The following is a 19952-nucleotide window of genomic DNA, read 5'->3' on the forward strand; positions in this document are numbered from 1 at the left end:
ATGTCTTTTCTTGCTATGCAGGTTTCTAAATCTTGTTTCCTGGTTTTAAATAAGAGGCGAGTGCCACTGGTATCATCCCTACTGAAATTAGTGATCTTGAATATTTAGATAGGAGCAATTTCTCAAAATTCTGCAAATTAGTATCCAATTTAGTGTCACTACTTCAATAAGTAAAAAGAATCATCCAAAATAATGCTTTTTGTTAGAACAATAAATAAGACATTAAATATTTACTAATCGAAATAACGTTCTAGGCTCTGCAGAGACTGGGATATACCTGCAAGTGTCAGATAATGAATACCTGGGAAAATGCATCTCAGGCATGAGCCTACACAGCAGATACACCCACCTGTCCATGTTATCTTATGTTTATTAAGGGGCAAATCTAGCAATGACCAATGGCCTCCAATCTCATCTCAGGTCAGAGAAAGTTGAAAGCTAACTGGCCCAGTTATTCACACTCGAGGGGGCTTCAGAGCAAGGGCAAATAAAGAGGGCAGGTGCCTCAAGGAAAAAAAAAAAATACTGAGCAGGCTTTGTGGAAGACCTGTAATTGGCAACTGCAAGGAAGACCAGAGGAGTTGCAAGAGGCAGGAGTATGAGGCATAAAATGCTTCGTCGTTGGAATATATAGGTGCTATATCCTGGGCAGCACAGAAACATTTACATTCTCTGTGTTTGGACTATCAGTTTTTTCCTGTACGCCAATGAAATGTTATTTCAATAGCCCTAAGGCCAGAAAAGTATTTGAATCTCGCCTCACTGATTTAAGAGAAAATTGTATATTTGCTATTTTGGCACAATCTTAAAAATATCTAGAGCTAGGATTATCAAAGATTTGTGCTTATGTAAACTTCATGCAGATGAGAAATCCTCTGCCAATCCTTTATTGTTGCAATTACATCAGTTGCCGATAGAAGATTGGTATAAGTTTAAACAAAATCTTATTTTGGCTTTTAAAGTGCTTAAAGGAAAGTGCCCTCCTCAATTGAAGGTATTCTGAAATGGTATGAGACTAAGAGAAATCTCAGATCAACAGGAAAACACCTTTTACAGCTGCCTCCTTCTAAGGTGTTTACTCATCTGTGATTATTCAACAGATCATTCTCGGCTGTTATTCCAAGCTTATGGAATGAGTTACCATCTTTTTTGACAGCTGAGAATGATCTGTTGATGTCATCTGGGAGCAGTATATTAGTTTATTATCTGCTCAGATAGGATATGGGTGAAGAAATTGTTTGTGGTCTGCTGTTTGTGTTGTTGATTTTTTGTTCTATTGTGCATCTCTTTGGGTAATTTTTATCTGTAAAGCGAATTAAGAAATGTTAACAAATAAATACTTTATCTATAACAGAGTCAGGACTGGAAAAATCCTAGGTGCTTAAAATTTGGCATCTGGCCACTGCATCCAAGACATGAGCTTTGAGCAGTGGTCAGAAGAGGACAGGACATGAGCTTGGAGCAGTGGTCAGAAGAGGATGGGACATGACCTCTGAGTGGTGGTCAGAAGAGGACGGGAACATGACCTTGGAGCAGTGGTCAGAAGAGGAGCAAGGCCACGTGAGAGACAGGCCTGGAAAGAGATGGACTGCCCTTGGCAGTCAGAAAAGGGACTATGCTCTTGCAAGAAAACAGCTGTCACAGGATGGCCACCAAAGAGAAGATGAAGGGGAAGGCTGGGGGTAAAACAAAGTTAAAAAGCACAATAAGCTCTTCCCCCAAAAAATCAAAACAGCAGGAGTGGAAAAGGACCTGGCTGCTGCATCCAAGACATGAGCTTGGTCAGAAGAGACTGGGACATGACCTTGGAGCGATGGTCAGAAGAGGACGTGCATGACCTTGAAGCGGTGGTCAGAAGAGGATGGGACATGACCTCTGAGTGGTGGTCAGAAGAGGACGGGAACATGACCTTGGAGCAGTGGTCAGAAGAGGAGCCGGGCCACGTGAAAGACAGGCCAGGAAACAGAAGGGCTGCCCTTGGCAGTCAGAAAAAGGACCATGCTCTTGCAGGAAAACAGCTGCTGTCTGTCTTGCTCCCTCTCAGAGAAGGAATCTGACCCCAAAGTCTCTCACCGACCAATCAGCTTTTGAATAGGTTGCCAAGCAACCAGGTAGCCACATTGCCATTCAGCAGCTCAAACTCAAGGTTCTGTTTTGTTTCTTTTCCAGTTGCTGAAAGGAGTTTCTACAGAATTTAAAAAACACACACAGAGGGAAATGGAAGCTTGGGGAAGAGGTAGAGGACTTGGGGCTAGGGGTGGGCTGTTGACTCATCCTTCTGAGATAAGGAAATGAGCTGCTGAGGGATGGAGGATGGCTGAGGCTGAGAGGGGTTATGGGGGAGAGTGGTGCTGAATGGGATGACTGAGGCTTTGTAGGGAGGGGGGGGGGCAGAGTGGGGTGACTGAGGGTTTGGGGTCCACTGAGTGATGGGTAGATTGAGCAGGGGAGGGAAAAAAGGATAAAGGACTGAGCAGGGGACAGGAGAGGGTTATGGCAGCTGGAAAGCAGAGTTGCTTACCTGTAAATAGTGTTCTCCTAGGACAGCAGGATGTTAGTCCTCACACATGGGTGACATCATCGGATGAAGCCCGGCACAGAAAACTTATGTCAAAGTTTCTAGAATTTTAACTGTGCACAATGAGCATGCTCAGAATGTCTTATACCATTTAAGAGAACCTACCACCGGGACAAAATGTTCCAGAGAGGAGAGATTCGGATGCGGGCCTGGAGGTTCTGGGTGGCCTGGAATCACTGCGACCTTACGGTTCATTGGGCTCTGTGCATGTGTAAGCATGCAAAGGGAGAACATGGACAATTGCGGCCATGATGTGCTGAGCTGGCACCTGCTGGCTCTGCTGATTCACCACCACTATGGACACCAAAGTGACTGCCTTGGCATGTGGCAGGAAGGTTTTTGCCTGAGCTGTGTCTAGCAGTGCTCCTATGAAATCCAATCGAGGTGATGGACTGAGATGGAACTTTGGGTAGTTCCTGTTTACGGGAGGTACTCCCAGATCCTCAGCAGCAATTCCTTATAGATCTTGGGTACTGGGACCACCGTAATCTCTTTAGGAGCCTCCAAGAGCTAGAGGATTTCCAGCTTTTTGTGCCTGGTATCGTCCAACCTTCACCTGCATAAAACCTGCGAAAGTCAGGTTCTCCGATGGAGCATCCTCGGAGGAGGAACCGGCAACGATCACTAGTTTGGTTGGGGGAAGCATTGGTGTCCCGCTGGGCATCGATGGCCTCACAGGAACTGGTGCAAACTGGGTCTGTAACACACTGATCAGCATGTTGAACCGTTCCAGCAGCGATTCCAGCAGGGAGAGCACGGGTATCGGCTCTGTCGGTGCTACCAGCTCGATGTCCCGCAGGACCCACTCAACCGCCAGCTGGAATCTGCGCTCCAACTCCTCCTTGAAAGTTGCTGATGCCAAAACAGACAGAGGCAGGAGGGGTGGCCAGATCTTCCTCAGATCCCCAAGTGGATCGGTGACTGACACCAGGACAGAGGAGACCGTCACGGATCCCTGGCATCGATGGAGGATGGGCACTCCTCACCACAGGGTCACTTCGAGGACATTATGGCTTGTGCTGGCTTGAGCCTGGCACCATGCATCAAAGGTAACCAGTGCCAATACTTCCTCGGCTTCCCTCAGTGCTATGACGACGAACCCAATGTCCTCAACCTGGAAGAGACTGACATGGGTCGGTCCCCAGCACCCCTATCCACTAGCAGCATCAACGGAACCAACAGCCTCACCAATGCGGAGGGCTCAGTGTCATTCGGTGTGGCTCCCAGTTCCTTTGGTGCCAACGCCACTGATGCCAATGGCTCAACTTCCTCACCCCAAAGAGCTTCTCCATCTTGTTGAGTCGAGCACAATGCCCTTTTGGGGTCATCTGGTTGCATAAGTGACAACCCCGGACATCATGCGATACCCCAGGCAGAGGATACACACATCGTGCGGGTCCAAAATGGACGTAGTCCTCGGGCACTGAGGACATCGATGGAAACCAGACGAGGCCATGTTGATACGAACAGAGGGGGGAAAAATGACAGGCGAGGACGGCAGGCGACAGACACCAGAGGCACTGCCACCACGGGGGAAACGGAGGCGAAAGTAAACTTACCAAACTGTCAAAAAACCTGACCATGAGGCTAGAGAGAACCGGAGAGGGACCCACATCGAAGAAAAACCACAAAAAACCCAGAATTAATCTGTGGAAAAGTTTTTCTCAGAAAAAAAAAAAAAAAAAGACAGTGAGCTCACTTCACGGTGAGGCAACAGCTCCGTGGAAAAAAATAGACTGGGCATGCTCAGTGTGCCTAATCAAAGTTTTAGAAACTTGGACATAAGTTTTCCGTGTCTGGCTCCATCCTATGATGCCACCCATGTGTGAGGACTACCATCCTACTTGTCCTAGGAGAAAGGGAGAACTGGCGATTGTAGGGTACCTGAATGTAATCCACTTTGAACCATTATAAAAGGTGGAATGGAACATAAATAAATATTGACTGTGTATGTATTACACTGTGAAATTTTTGACATCTTAAATTTTGTTATTTATGATGGATGTTTTTCTAGTCCTACTATAAACATGTGTATGAAGAGACAAACGTATCCCTTCACTGGAGGACACCTCCTTGGTATATCTAAGGTGAATGAAGATTGATTTTACAAATCCAAAGCCCATTCTGAAGCTCGCTCTTCCACTTCTGTTCAATGGAGAAAACTGGTTTGTCAGATAAACATTTTAAGAAGACACAGGTGACCAACACTAAGATAAGCAGTTTTGATCTCTTACCTGCCGCGAGATGGTGCTGTTGGGAGGATCTGGCACAGTAGAAATAAGGTTGGCAGAGCTTTTTTTGTGAACACTATTCATACCAGGCATTTTAGTGATTTTACAGGCTTTGCTACTGGAACTTGAGTTTTTACGCTTTTTTCCTTCTGACTTGTCAAAGGAAATGGGTAGCGAAGACACTGCATTATGTGCTGCAAGGGTGTGGTCCCCCGGGTGGTGCACGAGGGAGGACACAGACAAACTAGAGTCAATACTGCTTACCACCATGCTCATGTGTTTTATGGAGTCTGTTGAGCTGCTCGATAAGGAAGTCCGTCCTGAGGGCTCCATTTTGGCACTGAGGGGGCTTGTTCCATTGTTTGCATTGTGTACAGACATGCTGTTGTAGGAAGATGCAGCCTGATAGGAATTCAACGTCATGCTTGGGTTCAAGACACAGTTCTTTTTATGAGACCCTGAAAACGAAGACGAGGAGGATGTCTGCAAAGGTAATGAGGAAGATGAGGATGGCGGCCTTTTCTTTTTGTTACTGGATGGCTCATCACTTCGGGAGGACAGGTCCTTGGCTTTTGAGGATTTGCTGGTTTTTGTTTTGGATGGCTTGTGAGATGGAGAAGGGGTGACTGTCGGCACTGGGGACATTGAGGATGGTGCCTTGAAAGTCGAATCCATGATATTTAGAGTGGCTGCCATATGAGGGAAAGCTGTGGTATGCGACATGATGGAATTTGTATCCGACATTGTTGCGAAGGCTGCATTTGATAATACCGCTGATGTCATTATATAGGAAGGAGTGATTCTGGAGCTGAGAGGTGTTGATGGAAGATACACTGCACTCGGACTGCTGAAAGGCTGCAAAACCGATGCTGGAAACGAGTTGGCGATATGGGGTGCTGGCGAAGGCATAGGGCTGTCTGCTGCAGGAGGAATTTTCCTAGAAAGAAGGGAAGAAAAAACAGGTTCAGACTTTATTCCATCTAGAAGGGCCCCAAAAAGTTTGAAGGGAAAGCACTGAAGGGAAAAATTTGACCACTGCAGATGCCATCTGGGAGCTCCTATTCACTTTAAGGATTCTTAAAGAACCCAGTTATTGTTTGGGTGCTGATCAGACATCAAGTACTGTGTCTAATAGGCCAAAGGTGTGCATTTTACACTTAAACAACTCAACTGAAGATAATTCACCTAGCAGAAAAAATGAAAACTGCTTGAAAAAGCATTTCCCCCTTCTATTCAGAAGTGCTTTTCTACTTATTACTTTTCTGTCAGTATATCATAAAAATTGATATTAAGAAACTAAACATTTTCTTATATCCTATCTGTATACAGGTGCTAACAACATTGCAGGCTCTCTCACCCTCTCGGTCTTTCATGATTCCCCGTCATTTAACAAATTAGAAAAATGAAAGTGCTTCCACGGTAAGAACATAAGATATGGCATGGTGGGTCAGACCAAAGGTCCATTGAGCTCAGCATTTTGTCTCCAATAGTGGCCAATCTGGATCACAAGAACATGGCAGAACCCAAAGATTAGATCTATTCCTTGTGGCACAGTCCCAGGGATAAGTAGTAGTTTTCCCTAATTTACCTGCCTAACAATGGTTTATGGACTTCTCTAAACCCCTTTTTAAACCCCACTGTGCTAGTTGTCTTGACCATGTCCTCTGGCAACAGACTGAGTCCACCTGTTAGTTTTACGGAGTGTTAATAAATTTGAAAGGGTAAATAACGGATCCCTATTTACCTAGTCCACCTCACACATGATTTTATAAACCTCTATCAGAACCCTTATCAGGCACCTATTTAACTCACTTTGTAAGGGTAATGAGGTATGATCCCCTATATCTTTTTTTTTTTTTTTTTTTTAGCTACCACCTTTTCATTAATAGGAAAGGCAAATTCCATTCAGGGGCCGTAGGTATTTCCCTGGCCCCAAAGGGCTTACAATCTGGTTTGTAGATGAAGCAATGGAAGGTGAAGTGACTCGTCCAAGGCAGTGGAATTTGAACCCTAATCACCAGGCTACTTCTCTGTACCTTTTCTAGTTCCTCTATGTTCTTTTTGAGATGGGGTGACCAGAATTGCACACAATACTTAAGATGCCAATGCATGATGGATCGATACAGAGACAATATCATATTCTCTCTTTTATTCTCCATTTCTTTTCAGATCATTCCTAACATTCTATTTGTTTTATTTCACCACCTCCACACATTGAGCTGAGATTTCAACACATTATCTATCCACAATAATACCAAGTTCTAGTATGTACCCAGATGGGTCCAGACTCATGGTTTTGTACCCCTGCCAGCAGATGAAGACAGATAAAAGTTGTACTGTCACTACTATATAACCAAGTGTGCCACCTGCATTCCCTCAGTATTTTTGTCTTCAGCAGATGGTAGATGGTGCAAAACCTGCAGTCTGAGAAAAAAAAAAATAAGAAGGAAAGGGAAGATCTATTCTTCGAGATTCCTCCCAAGGGTTGGTGACCCTTTTTAACTCTGTCCGAGCCTTGGAAGGAGTAGGAAAGTATTCTTGTTAAAGTTTAAAAAAAAAAAAAAAAAGAGGGGCTCCTTATTTCTCCTGGTGTACTCAGGCTGTGGCTGGTGTTCGGGAGGTTTTTCGCAGCAAGGCAGGTTCCACGGGCAACCCTCAGCTCTCTAGTCGTGTGCAGAGATGTGCAACACTAATCGCGCAGCCGGGGCTATGCCAAGCAGTGCTTCTTGTTGGGCCTGCGGGGAGTCAGGTTCGTGCCTTAATCACTGGGATCTCTGCTCTGGGTGCATGGCTGAGGGGGAGGACGTGTCTGCGAGTGCTCGTCGCGATAGAGCAAGGTCTGCAGCACATGGGTCCAGGCCTTCTCCCGAGACTCCCTCTGGCAGTGCAGCTGCGGTGGCCATTTTGGAATCTACCAAGCAGCTCCCAGTGGTCTCCAGAATCTGTGATTTCTCCACTGCATTTGTCCCCAGCGGGGTCTACTGCAGGAATGGATTGGGAGGAGTTTTCGGTGGGGGGGGGGGGGGAGATTTCCCTCTCGTAGATGGCTCAGTGTATGGGGATGGGGGCCTAGGAACAAGACTCTGAAGAGGCTTTCTCCTCAGAGTTTGTGCTCCTGATGCATAAAGGCTTTTTTTTGGCCCAAAAGGTATCAGAGGGTCCTGGTAAGTGGTGCTCCTGAATCTTGGTAGGACCCAAATTGAGTCATAAGCTAGGCCCTGCGAAGCATAAGCAGTCTGCTTGGGTGTGGCGTGTGTTGGGCCTGTCCTTGAGGTCTGCTGATCTGCAGGGGAATACTGACGGTTCTGAGGATTTGAAGTGGTCCCCAGGAGAAGGTCTTTGGGCTGATTCGATGAGGACATGCTGGATTTGGTTGGGGATCCAGAGGAAATTCCTGTGGCTGAGGGAGAAGATCCCAAGATGGTACGTCTCTTTCACAGAGAGGAGCTCAGGCCACCGATTCCTCAGGTCCTTGGAATCAAGGTGGTGCCAGGAAGAGTCTGACTTGGAGGGAGCAAATCCGGTGCTAGATGGCTTGCGTGGACCAGTGAAGGCATTTTCTTTCCATAAGTCGGTAAAGAAGCTGGTACATCAGGAGTGGGATACTCCAGAATCTGGCCTGAGAGTTGGCAGAGCTATGTCTAAGCTCTATCCTTTGCAGAGTATGCCTTGCAGTTGTTGGCTCTCCCCAAGTTGGATGCTTCAGTGTCAGCAGTCACCAAGAAGACAACTATTCCTGTAGCGGGGTCGGATGCGTTAAGAGATGTGCAAGATCGCAAGTTTAGCTTCATCTCAAGAGGATTTTTGAGGTGTCAGCTCTGGCCATAAGGGCTGCGGTGTGCAGCAGTTTGGTGCAGAGAGCATGTCTCCGTTGGGGTCCAGCAGTTGCAGGAGTCTCGAGCTGCAACAGGAGCTATGGCACAGCAGGCTGACTTTCTCGAAGTGGTGGCGGCTTATCAGTAGATGCATTCTGTGACCTAATTAGGACCTCTTCCCGAATTATGATGTCGGCCGTGTCTGCTAGATGCTTGCTATGGCTATGGAATTGGTCAGCGGACATTTGGTCAAAGTCACAACTGGGAGCTCTTCTTTTTAAGGAGAAGCTCCTGTATGGGGAGGACTTGGAGCAGATAATGAAGCACCTGGGGGAGTCCAAGGCGCACATGTTGCTGGAGGATTATTTATTTATTTAAAAGGGTTTATATACACATATTGTAGTACTCCCTAAGCCAGGCCGTGATCCCCAGTTGCCATTTTCTTACCGGCCCATAACTTTATTAAATGTAGACATTAAAATCTATGCGAAGATCCTTGCCAACAGATTAGCAAATATACTACCTGGTCTTATATCACCTGGCCAGATGCTAGTGTTAACCTGCAAAGGCTGCACCATCCTACTAGATTTATGTCATTGAGGTGTCTTCAGGGAACCGGTCTTAAGTGGGCTTTGATGCAGAAAAAGCCTTTGATAGGATCTCTTGGCATTTCCTGTTTCAAGTATTTGCATTGTATGGCTTTTCTGGGAATATTCTACAAGCAATAGGGGTACTTTATAGCAATCCAATGGCCAAAATATAGGTGAATAATACACTGTCCACCCAGTTTTCTTTACAGCGTAGCATTCGGCAGGGATGCCCACTTTCCCCTTTATTATTTATCCTGGCCCTAGAGCCCTGCACAAAGAGCTACAGGCGCATGTGACCTATCAGGGTGCTCCACTTCCATTTTTATTTGCAGATGATATTCTTTTATTTATACCCCGGACTAAAGACTTATTTCCCTTGGTGCTAGATCTTTTTGAGGAATATGTATTGTCATCTGGTTTTAAATTAAATCTTGAAAAATCAGTTATTTTGGATATTTTAGGACACCTACATGAACACTGGCAGCCCTTTTCTCTACGATGGGAGACTTCCTGCCTTAAATATCTAGGGGTCTTGGTGCACAAGGATACTAAGGAATGGTATCGAGCCAATGTCCTCTTGATGATTAAAGAATTTGAAAGATGTACAACGAAAAGGATGAATTTCCCACTATCCCTGATGGGTTGCATAGCTCTGCTCAAAATGTCACTTATCCCCAAATTCTTATATCTACTGCAAACCCTCCCCTTGGTACTATCCTGTAAAGATTTGCTAGCCCTACTCTCTATCTATTCTAAATTCGTTTGGAAAGCAAAGCGGGCAAGAGTCTCCATACGCAAATTAATGGTGCCCATACGGGAAGGGGGAAGGGGGATGGGGGTTTCTCAACATTCATTATTACAATGTAGCTTATGCCTTAAGAGCCCTAGGAGACTGGCTTCTCAATCAAACTTTCGCAGACACAGGCCTGAAGGCCCATATTGCCCGTCCCTACCACCTTAGTTTTCTGCTACATGTGGAACATGATGAGATTCCTACTTTGCACAAGAATAATATGCTTTTTCAGTATATGCAATATAGCCGGCGTATGCTACGTAAAATGCTGTCCTTGCCATGGAACTCCTTGCCCTGGCTGCCGATCTGCGGGAACCTTAGGTTCTTGGCAGGAGCATACACCCCTTTTTTCACCAAGCAATCTACGATGGGGAGGGATAAAGTTCAGTCATTTATTGATTTTATGCATGGGCACATGTTCCCTTTCCAGCACTGCTGGGAGCAGTTTAACTTTCAGGCCCAGGACTTTTTATACTACCTGCAGCTCCGCAGCTTCATTTCCACATTGCCCAACTCACCAAACTCTATACAAGGCTCAGCGCCCTTTCAAAGACTTATGGGTCTATATAAGTGGGGGAAACATTCTCTGGCGACTTTATACAAATGTCTTCATTCTATTACTATATACCATACTACTCAGGCTCCTATGGAGTCATGACCAGGGGATAAATTTAGAGAAAGAAGACTTGCAAGAGAGCTTGTGGTTGCTCAATCGCGCGCTCATTAAAGAACAACACTTAAGAATTTTGCATAGAATAGTAATAGCTCCGCATAAGGCCCATCTGATGAAACTCAGGGACAGCTCCAGTTGCCAGAGGTGTGGGGAATCTATTGCAACCCTGCGCCACAATTTTTGGGACTGTCCTCATATAAAACAATTCTGGTCACAGATTCGAGGGTTCTTCCATGATAATTTAAAATACAAGATACCAGAACAGGCTGCCCTCTATATATTGGGTATTGGTGTAGAGGAGTTGGGTTCAGAATGCACAGGTTTACTGGTGACAAAGGGCCTGTGCGTCACACGAAGATGTATCTTAGTGCGCAGGGTGACAGGAGATGCTCCCACTTACTCATTGAGGCATGCTGAAATGCTAGACCTTCTAATGCTAGACTTTAAATCCTAGTGCCTGGGTTGCAGGGATAAAGTGACCAAATGATTCTCTAGCATTTGGGGACCTTTTATTGATCGCCACATCTAAAAAAAGATATAGTTGCGATGGAGAAGGTACAGAGAAGGGTGACCAAAATGATAAAGGGAATGAAACAGCTCCCCTATGAGGAAAGACTAAAGAGGTTAGGACTTTTCAGCTTGGGGAAGAGACGGCTGAGGGGAGATATGACAGAGGTATTTAAAATCATGAGAGTTCTAGAACGGGTTATGTGAAACAGTTATTTACTCTTTCGGATAATAGAAAGACTAGGGGGCACTCCATGAAGATAGCATGTGGCACATTTAAAACTAATTGGAGAAAGTTCTTTTTCACTTAACGCACAATTAAACTCTGGAATTTGTTGCAAGAGGATGTGGTTAGTGCAGTTAGTATAGCTGTGTTTAAAAAAGGATTGGATAAGTTCTTGGAGGAAAAGTCCATTACCTGCTATTAATTAAGGTGACTTAGAAAATAGCCACTGCTATTACTAGCAACGGTAGCATGGAATAGACTTAGTTTTTGGGTACTTGCCAGGTTCTTATGGCCTGGATTGGCCACTGTTGGAAACAGGATGCTGGGTTTGATGGACCCTTGGTCTGACCCAGTATGGCATGTTTTTATGTTCTTATGTCCAACTGAACCAATCCTTGCAGGCCAGATTTCGGGTGGCAGGTGAACCAAAGTCATAGGACGTTGACATCTCTGTAATCACTCTTACCACATCAAGAAGAGGGTAAACTTTATATTTGTGTTTTTTCTTCTCTCGTATTTTACTGTACAAAAGGAAAACAGGGAGGGGGGAAATGGGAAGGGGGGGTTTAGGAATGTAGGGTAAGGGGAAAATGTTGTATACTCGTTCCTGTTTATATACATATACAATTGTATGTTCCATTCTGAATAAAAGGAATAAAGATATAAAAAAACCCAACATTATTTACTAATGTTTCTCCTCAGTCTACCCCCTAGAAGCCTTATATCATGACCTCTTGTTCTAAAGCAGTGGCTCTGACACTTGGCCTGGGTGACCCTCAGCCAATCAGGTTTTTGGGATATCCACAAAGAATATGCATGAGAAAAACCTGTATGCAAAGGAGAACGATTACAGAGGACCAACACTAATCACCTTTTTTTCCTCAGAGTGAATTTCATTTACCTCTTCCTTCAACTACTTTCTAAGCCAGTCTACTACCTTGGGGGTCCACTTCCAGCTTGCTCAGTTTCTCTATGAGCTCCCTATGCAGAACAGTATCAAAAGCTTTGCTGAAATCCAAGTAAACACATCCAGCAGATGCCTTTGATATAATTCTCTGGTCACCCAATCAAAGAAATCAATCAGATTTGTCTGACACAATCTACCTCTGGCAAACCCATTTTTCCTCGGATCCTGAAACCTACCGGATTCAATTTGCTTCACTATCCTTTCCTTCAGAAGAATGAATCTGTATTAATTTTCCCACCACCAAAGCCAGACCATTCGACCTGTAATTTCCAACCTCCTCCTCATCACTTTTCCAAACAGGAACATTCACCTTTTTCCAATCCCATGGACCCACACCGTTTTCAAAGATCTATTGAACAGGTCCTTCAACTGACTCGCCAGTACCTCTCCTAGCCTAGAGTGTATCCCATTTAGTCCCAAGTCTCTGTCCATTTTCATTTGGGGGGGGGGGGTGTTAACTCACTTCTGTAAGTGGCATAACCACTACCAGAGGGACCCTTCCCAACAAATTAGAGGTTCTTCTCCAAACCATTCTTTAGTGAATACAGAACTGGTCCCAAGTAAGGTACAAACAGAAAAATGAAAGGATGAAAACTGCCTTTGGCATGGGTTACTGGGATCCATGCAAGCTGCATACCAAATAGTATGGTACTTCCTGGATAACTGGAAAAGCTCATGCTTTACTACAATCCACAATTGCATAATCACTTCCTCTTTAGCAGATACCTATAATTACAGTGCCTTGTTAAAGACTTCTCACAAGTGTACATTTTTCACATTCTGCTGTCTAAAAAATACAAATCAACATGAAAGAACAATTATAGAAATATTCCAAAAAGTAATTAAGAATAAAAAACCCCACATAAATGTTTGGTAAAATGTACTGACAAGTACATCTTTCTTTTTGTCTCTAAACAACTGAGATGGTTCCTCTCTACCAGTGGAAGGTCACTCCAGGCATCCACTGCCCTTTCCATGAAGAAATGTTCTTGAGTCTACGCCATGGGAGTTTCATATTGTGACCTCTTGCTCTAGAATTTTCTCTTTACTGAAAAAGGTTTACTTCATTTACATTACTTATACCATCAAGGTATCTGAATATCTTGATCAACTACCCCGTCTCTCCTCTCCTCTAGGATGTGCGTATTTGGCTACTTACGTCTCATGTCATAAGGAATTTGGTGAAGACCTTGCACCATTTTAGTAGCCTTATTCTGGATTGCTTCTCCTCTGTTATCTTTTCTGAGATATTGTTTCGAGAACTGGACACCACACTCTAGGTGTTCTCTTGCCAAAGACTTAGATAGAGGCATCATCACTTCTTTTATGCCTCTCTCTACGCACCCTAGCATTTCTCTGGCTTTGGCCACTGCCTTATCACACTATTTCATTACCTTGAAATCTGTAAGGCATATTTCCTGCATGGCGCATGTCATTATTTCAGCCCTCATACACTGCTCCCTTGCATTTCTGTTCCCTGAATGCATGAGACTGCACTTTTCAGACTGTAATAATTATTTTGCTCATTAGGAGTCACTGCTTGCTATCTCTTTAGTACAGACAGGACTTTTCACGTGGATTCCTGATATCACTTGCCCATAATCCCTTGAACTGGAGCAAAAGGTGGCAGGACAAGCACATTTCAGTAAGAAAGCTCAGTCTGAAGAGAATGATGGATTAAACAAATATAAATCTTTACAATGCAACACACACGAAAATTAAATTAAAAATGAAAAATAAAATTGCCCCCCCCCCTCCCAAACTAACCTACATAAAGCAACAAAAAAAAAAATCAATCACTTACTTCCACATCTGTGAATTCAAGTGTTTTTCCACCATGGAGTTTAATGCAAATCGAAATCGATCCCATCTTCTATCAAATACATAGTACCCTCTCCCCATTAATCGACTGCCGAATGAGCAAAACTGTCAAGAGACACACCAAGGCTTTATTTGCAGGTGATAAGTAGATGTAAACATGATAAAATGTTAAACAAAGATGTATATCAGTTTTTCTTTTACTTTCCGAGGTAGAAGAGAGACAACAACAAAAAAAAGTAACAAGACTGGTTCTGATTTATCCCAGTTGGATGACCAACGGTGGATGCTATGACAACCTGTGGGGGAAGAACTAGCTTTCTTGCTAGTCTCCATTTTTCCCACTGTTGATTCTAAAAACACAAGTTTTGCTGTGGACTCTTCACTAGCACATGATAACACATTCCCCACCCAAACCTGTTTAAAAAAAAGTAAGGAAGAAAGAGCTTGACTGAATGAATTGCTACCCAACTGCAGCTCAAAATGCTCTGTACAATTTACTGCTTTCTCCCTAGCAAAGCTTCAATGTAACCTACGGGACTTGATTAACACGGCGGGTATCCTCGGAACATAACAGACATTTCTGTCCATTCCTCTCTCATTTTAATCTTCTAGCACCCCATAATGGAACTGGTTTTCAGAGGATGTTTCATTCTCACCATCCACGGACATTTTTTCAAAACCGCTTAAAACGTCTCTTGACGTCTGCTTTTAAATTCTATGTTATTGGTTCACATTTCTTGGTATTCATCCCTGTGTTTCTCATTATCTTTTCCTAATCTCTACTCATTTAAAAATGAATCAATGCAGTGTTTAATTAAAACTTATAATAGGGCTTTAAGGGGGGGGGGAAGCACAGAAAAATATATAAAAAAACAACAGTATTAGGATCAGCCTGATGGCAGAGTAACACTGCTGTTCACTGCTGCATAGAAAGCCTTCAGTTTGACCCTTGAGTCAGGTCTTCTGCTCCTCATGTTGGCTGGGGCTGGGAATGCTGCAGAAGTAGCGTTCAAGGAGGGGGGTGAGAGATGGGGGTGAGGGCTGCTGCTGCTCAAGGGCGCCACCTAAGGCAGGATTCAGACACCCCCCCTCCCTCCGACTTGCAGGGAACCCTGGATCATAGCTCCTGGTCCAAGACTACTGCTGCTGCAATGACTAGACTAGTGTTTCTCAACCCTCTTGTGGAGTCTCACCTAGCCACTCAGGTTTTCAGGCATCTCACAATGAATATGCAGGTGAGAGATTTGTATTTATTTGCATGTTTTATATACTGTCGTTCCAAATGAAGAGCCCAACGGTTCGCAAAGTAAAATACGTAATATACAAATAAAATCAATACAGTAAGATTTGTAAACATTGGGTCTCCAATGTATGACAATCTGCCTCATGCATATTCATTACAGATATCCTGGAAACCCCATCGGTTATGTGTTTCTCTAGTGGAAAACAGTGGACTAGTCTATGTATGTTTGGGGAGCGAGGGAGATCCCTGGGTAGTTGTGAATGGAGGCTCCTGATGCCAGGATCTCCGCCCTGGGTTTGATTGAGCTGAAGGTACAAAAGAAGCAGGAAAAAATAGCAGGGTCAAAAAGAAAAAAACAGCACTAATGCATGGATAATGGAAAAGAACAAAAGGTGAGTTAGCACATTAAATATCCCAAAACGTAAACTAAAGCAGTGACTTAACATGTGGAAGCACTCCTTTCAAATCAACTAGACTTATTTTGTTGTCCGAGTTTTGTTTATAACTGTAAACTTTTAGAACTATTACTTCTATTTATGAAAGATAACCATTTCTTACATAAAAGCAGAACAGACGTGTAAGACATTAGTCATAACTGGAGTTGTGTAAATTTCAAGTGCCTTTTTTGCATGAGCCAGTGCAGTTAAAGGACTAATTTATTTGTAAAAAGATAACAGTTTTGTACTTTATCTTTATGTGACCTCCAAGTCTGTAATACATTAAAAAAATAAATAAATAAAAAGGAACATGCAGAAATCACTGCGGAAAAAGAAAGAAACATACCCCAAGAGGTCTAGGATGGTGTCCGGAATAATGACAGTCTAATTTCTCAGATTCTTCCGCTCCGTCTAGCTCACCTTCATCACTCGATAATCTGCTTGCTAGGTCTCCTCCAATGGACGGCAAAGGGGGTTCTGCTACATAAGGACTGTGGTTTGAAGAACTGTTGCAAGCTATGCTATTTGCAGAGGTTGGTCTGCAGAAAGCAAGCACAGAAGCGATCAGTAACATGGCTACAGGAGCAGGTCTCAGCTCAGCAACTGGGTTTTATATAACAGGGTTTCAAGACTGAAACCTTCTATGTGTTTCCCAAATTCTGCAAGAACAACTGCAGAACTTGCCATTCAGTGATCCCCATCATGCCATGCCCTGTCAAGCAGCAAAGGGAATTCCTGAGTACTGATCACAGGGTCCGTCACCAGGCACAACTCCCCTTCTACCATCCCTTCCCCCATCTAATGCATCAGAGCAAGCCTCTTAACCTGCTACAGAGGTATGGCAGAAGTTTTTCCAAGGAGCTACAATGGTGGATTCTAGATCACTGGTTAGCAGGATCCATTCCTCTTAAGACAGTCACTTCTATGATGCTGGGGGCTCTTAGCTACACAGCACTTGGTAACACGTTACATTGTCTTCATTTACATTTCTCCACAATATGCTGAAATGGGGTAAATCCTCCCTTAAATACTGTATACGTATGCCAAGATGACTAAACATATGCAGTTTCAAATGGACGTAAAACTGGTTTTGAACTCATTTGGTAAAGAAAAATAAACTATGATGCTACAGATGTCATAAACAGCTCAGTTGTTCCCCATCAAATAAAGGAGTAACCTTCTCCTTCAATTATTATCTGCAAACACAAATGGTGCACCCAAATACAAGAAGCAGCAAATAACCAGTATGTCATATGCTGGAAAGTCAACCAGGAACAATAAAATATAAATGAAACATCTGCATGGTAGCCATGACGCTTACCTCATCAGATATTGCTCCTCCATCCAACAAGAACAGGTTTACATCACCTGCGCAGGTGAGGCAACCTTCAAATAATTTTGTGAATGGATATTTTACAGAACTGCTTAGCAATTCTTCATCAACAACACTTACGTCTGATCCCTGAAGACAGTGACATGTTTCCATGATCAGATATGATAAATAGGAAATATGGGCATCTTACTAAACTTCGTGACACATGGTTGATGTGTCATTCAGTTGTAGGATGCAAAATATGTATCTATATACAGGCCTATATATATATACACACACAGATATAGATTCAGACACAACTGAATAAAAAATGTGAAGCAGCTGCAGTGTTTAATAGACAGTCACAAATGGAGCACTGTTGGCAATGATTAGTGCAAGTTTTCCTGTATCTGCAGATGACATTTTTCCAGATGTCAACACCAACACTTCTGTATTTGCTTTTCCAGAAGAGGCATTTGTACTATAACACATTGAGAAGATGCAATAGTACGCTTTAAATACACTGCTCACCTAGGAAGGACAGAATTAGGTGGCCTAGATTTTGCAGGAGAAGTTACTTTGGGTTCCTGACCAGAATTCACTGAAAATCCTGATAACAATTCTTGTGCTGGTGTGGGTTGGCTCTGATGCATTTCTCTCATAGATGGAGGATGTTCTTTGTCCTTTGTAACCTCTTTTTCCCTGGATCGAGCTTTATGTTCTGCTAGGAGGACATCAAATGTTTTTTTGCGGCCTGGAACTGCTCGCCGATGACTTAGTGAATGAGTCTGAAAACACATTAAGTCATGTAAATAATAATTTTGAATGTGCACAAATGATTTTAGAACGCAAATGGGAAAGTTAAGCATCCCTATGCACTTGTCTATGCTAAATCTGCGGTACAAAAGTTTAGATAATTTACAGACTTAAAGAAGTGCACAGGATGCTCAAAGTCTCAATTTACACTCTGCTCATTGAGCTTAGAGTGTCAATAGCATATTAATGCATCAACAACTATGAAATACAAATGCTAAGCAATGTTCAGCAGCCTTTTTTCACTTCATGTTGCCAAAGGGGTCCTAATGACGATATAAACTCTGAGATGAAACATGCCTGGACATTTTTTAAAATATGGATTATTTAATGTTCCCCCACAAAAGCACACCTCCTGGTACTGCTCCAGTTCAGACTCTCTCGCTACTCATCTGCAAGCGAGATGACCATTTTCAAAGTTGATGTGAGAAGAAAGGGCCAAGTAAAATCCCTCAACAGTATCATTCTGTTTGATGTTAATACGACGTCCTATCAAAGTGCAGAGACCAATGAGGCTTACAGTTTATCATGCCTTCCACTGCAGCCACTGCTGTAATTGTGTGGCAATACCTCATTCAAATACAGTGCACAGAGATGCATTCTGAGACACATTTACTGTATAGAAGACTAAGGCATAATGGGAGCCTTTAAGCAGCCATGCACACACAGCGGGTAAATGCCTGTGTAATACTTAGGCCTGAATGTCTGCTTTCAGCCTCATTAACTAACTTTCTTTTTCTTTTCTTAAGATCATCTTACTTTATGAAATGCCCCAAGTGCCTTGTCTTGTATGTTTGGCTCACTGGATTGTAAGCTCTATTGAGCAGGGACTGTCTTTTTTTTTTTTTGTGTTGTTTGCACAGTGCTGCGTATGTCGTGTAGCACTATAGAAATGTTAAGTAGTGATACTAGTTCCTTGTTATCAGAATACTCATATTATGAGGATTCACAGGAACAAATGATTACTAGAGCTGCCAATGTACTTTGGCCCAATTCACCCACATTAGGAACTTCAAAACAACTTCAAAGAGGGGGTTAACTGATTTACTTTGGCAAATAAAAATATTCAAAATCCTATGTTAAAAAAAGAGAGAGAGAGGTGTTGCACATATTGTACAGGCTAATATGGTTGTTGGGGGTAGGACAAAAGTTATTAAAAACAAGTGCCACAACCCCCTCACAGGGAAAGCGGCATAGACCTTTAAAGGCAGATTTTGCATATGGGAAACTATAGCCAGAGTACAAAAAGAAGGGGAAAGTTGTTAATGGTTTTGGGATGTTCTACTATGGAGTAAAATAAAGAGGGTTTTCTAGCCAGCTTTCCTATTTTACCCAAAAGTAAGAAAGATTTAAACATGCCAAGATAGCTCCCACGGAGTAACAGGTGCTCTGTGGTTACAAGAAGTCATCCAATCTGTACTTATGCTATCCCCAAACAGGAGTAAATATATTTGGGCCTAAAAGCTGCCAGAGGAAAATAAAGGGCAAACAGGGGTTTGTGAGCATGCCTATGGACAGAGTAGAGGGTGTTAATAAGGCATCCACAGTGGCTTCTCTTCTTGCCCACTCCAAATTAGTTTTCCACAAACATCTACTGAATATCTATTTTTAAGACTGATGCTATTTGGGGTTTTTCCCAACATTCTTCATCCTAAGTCAAAAACAATCTGGGGTGAGCTGAGCCCTGAATATGCTACATATACAGAGTGGAAATGCCCTCTAAAAACTGCTGAATTTTCTATTGTCTTGTTTCTAAAATGTCTCTTATTCTGCTACTATATATCACTTATAAAGCACTAGTACACATAAGCAACGCTATACAGAAGAGACAGTCCCTGCTCAATGGAACTTACAATCTAGTCAAGACAAACAAGGGTCAATGGGAAGTGTATTTTATTAAGAGATTAAAGGCAGCCTCAAAAAGGTGACCTTTTAGACTGAATTTC

General features: G+C 43.2%; 1 protein-coding gene across 10 annotated transcripts in view; it reads right to left on the bottom strand.

The window, feature by feature from the left end:
• Positions 1–19952, bottom strand: part of ATXN7L1 (ataxin 7 like 1) — a 265888-nt gene that overhangs the window by 16217 nt on the left and 229719 nt on the right. For all 10 annotated transcript variants that reach the window (XM_029615631.1, XM_029615630.1, XM_029615622.1 and 7 more), the window contains 4 exons: positions 17725–17981; positions 16228–16420; positions 14185–14306; positions 4813–5746 (listed from right to left, as the gene is read on the bottom strand). In XM_029615631.1, the coding sequence (XP_029471491.1) occupies positions 4813–5746; positions 14185–14306; positions 16228–16420; positions 17725–17981 (1506 nt within the window). The remainder of the gene's footprint in view (positions 1–4812; positions 5747–14184; positions 14307–16227; positions 16421–17724; positions 17982–19952) is intronic.

Source organism: Rhinatrema bivittatum, chromosome 9, assembly GCF_901001135.1.
Source record: "Rhinatrema bivittatum chromosome 9, aRhiBiv1.1, whole genome shotgun sequence".
NCBI classification, from domain to species: domain Eukaryota; kingdom Metazoa; phylum Chordata; class Amphibia; order Gymnophiona; family Rhinatrematidae; genus Rhinatrema; species Rhinatrema bivittatum.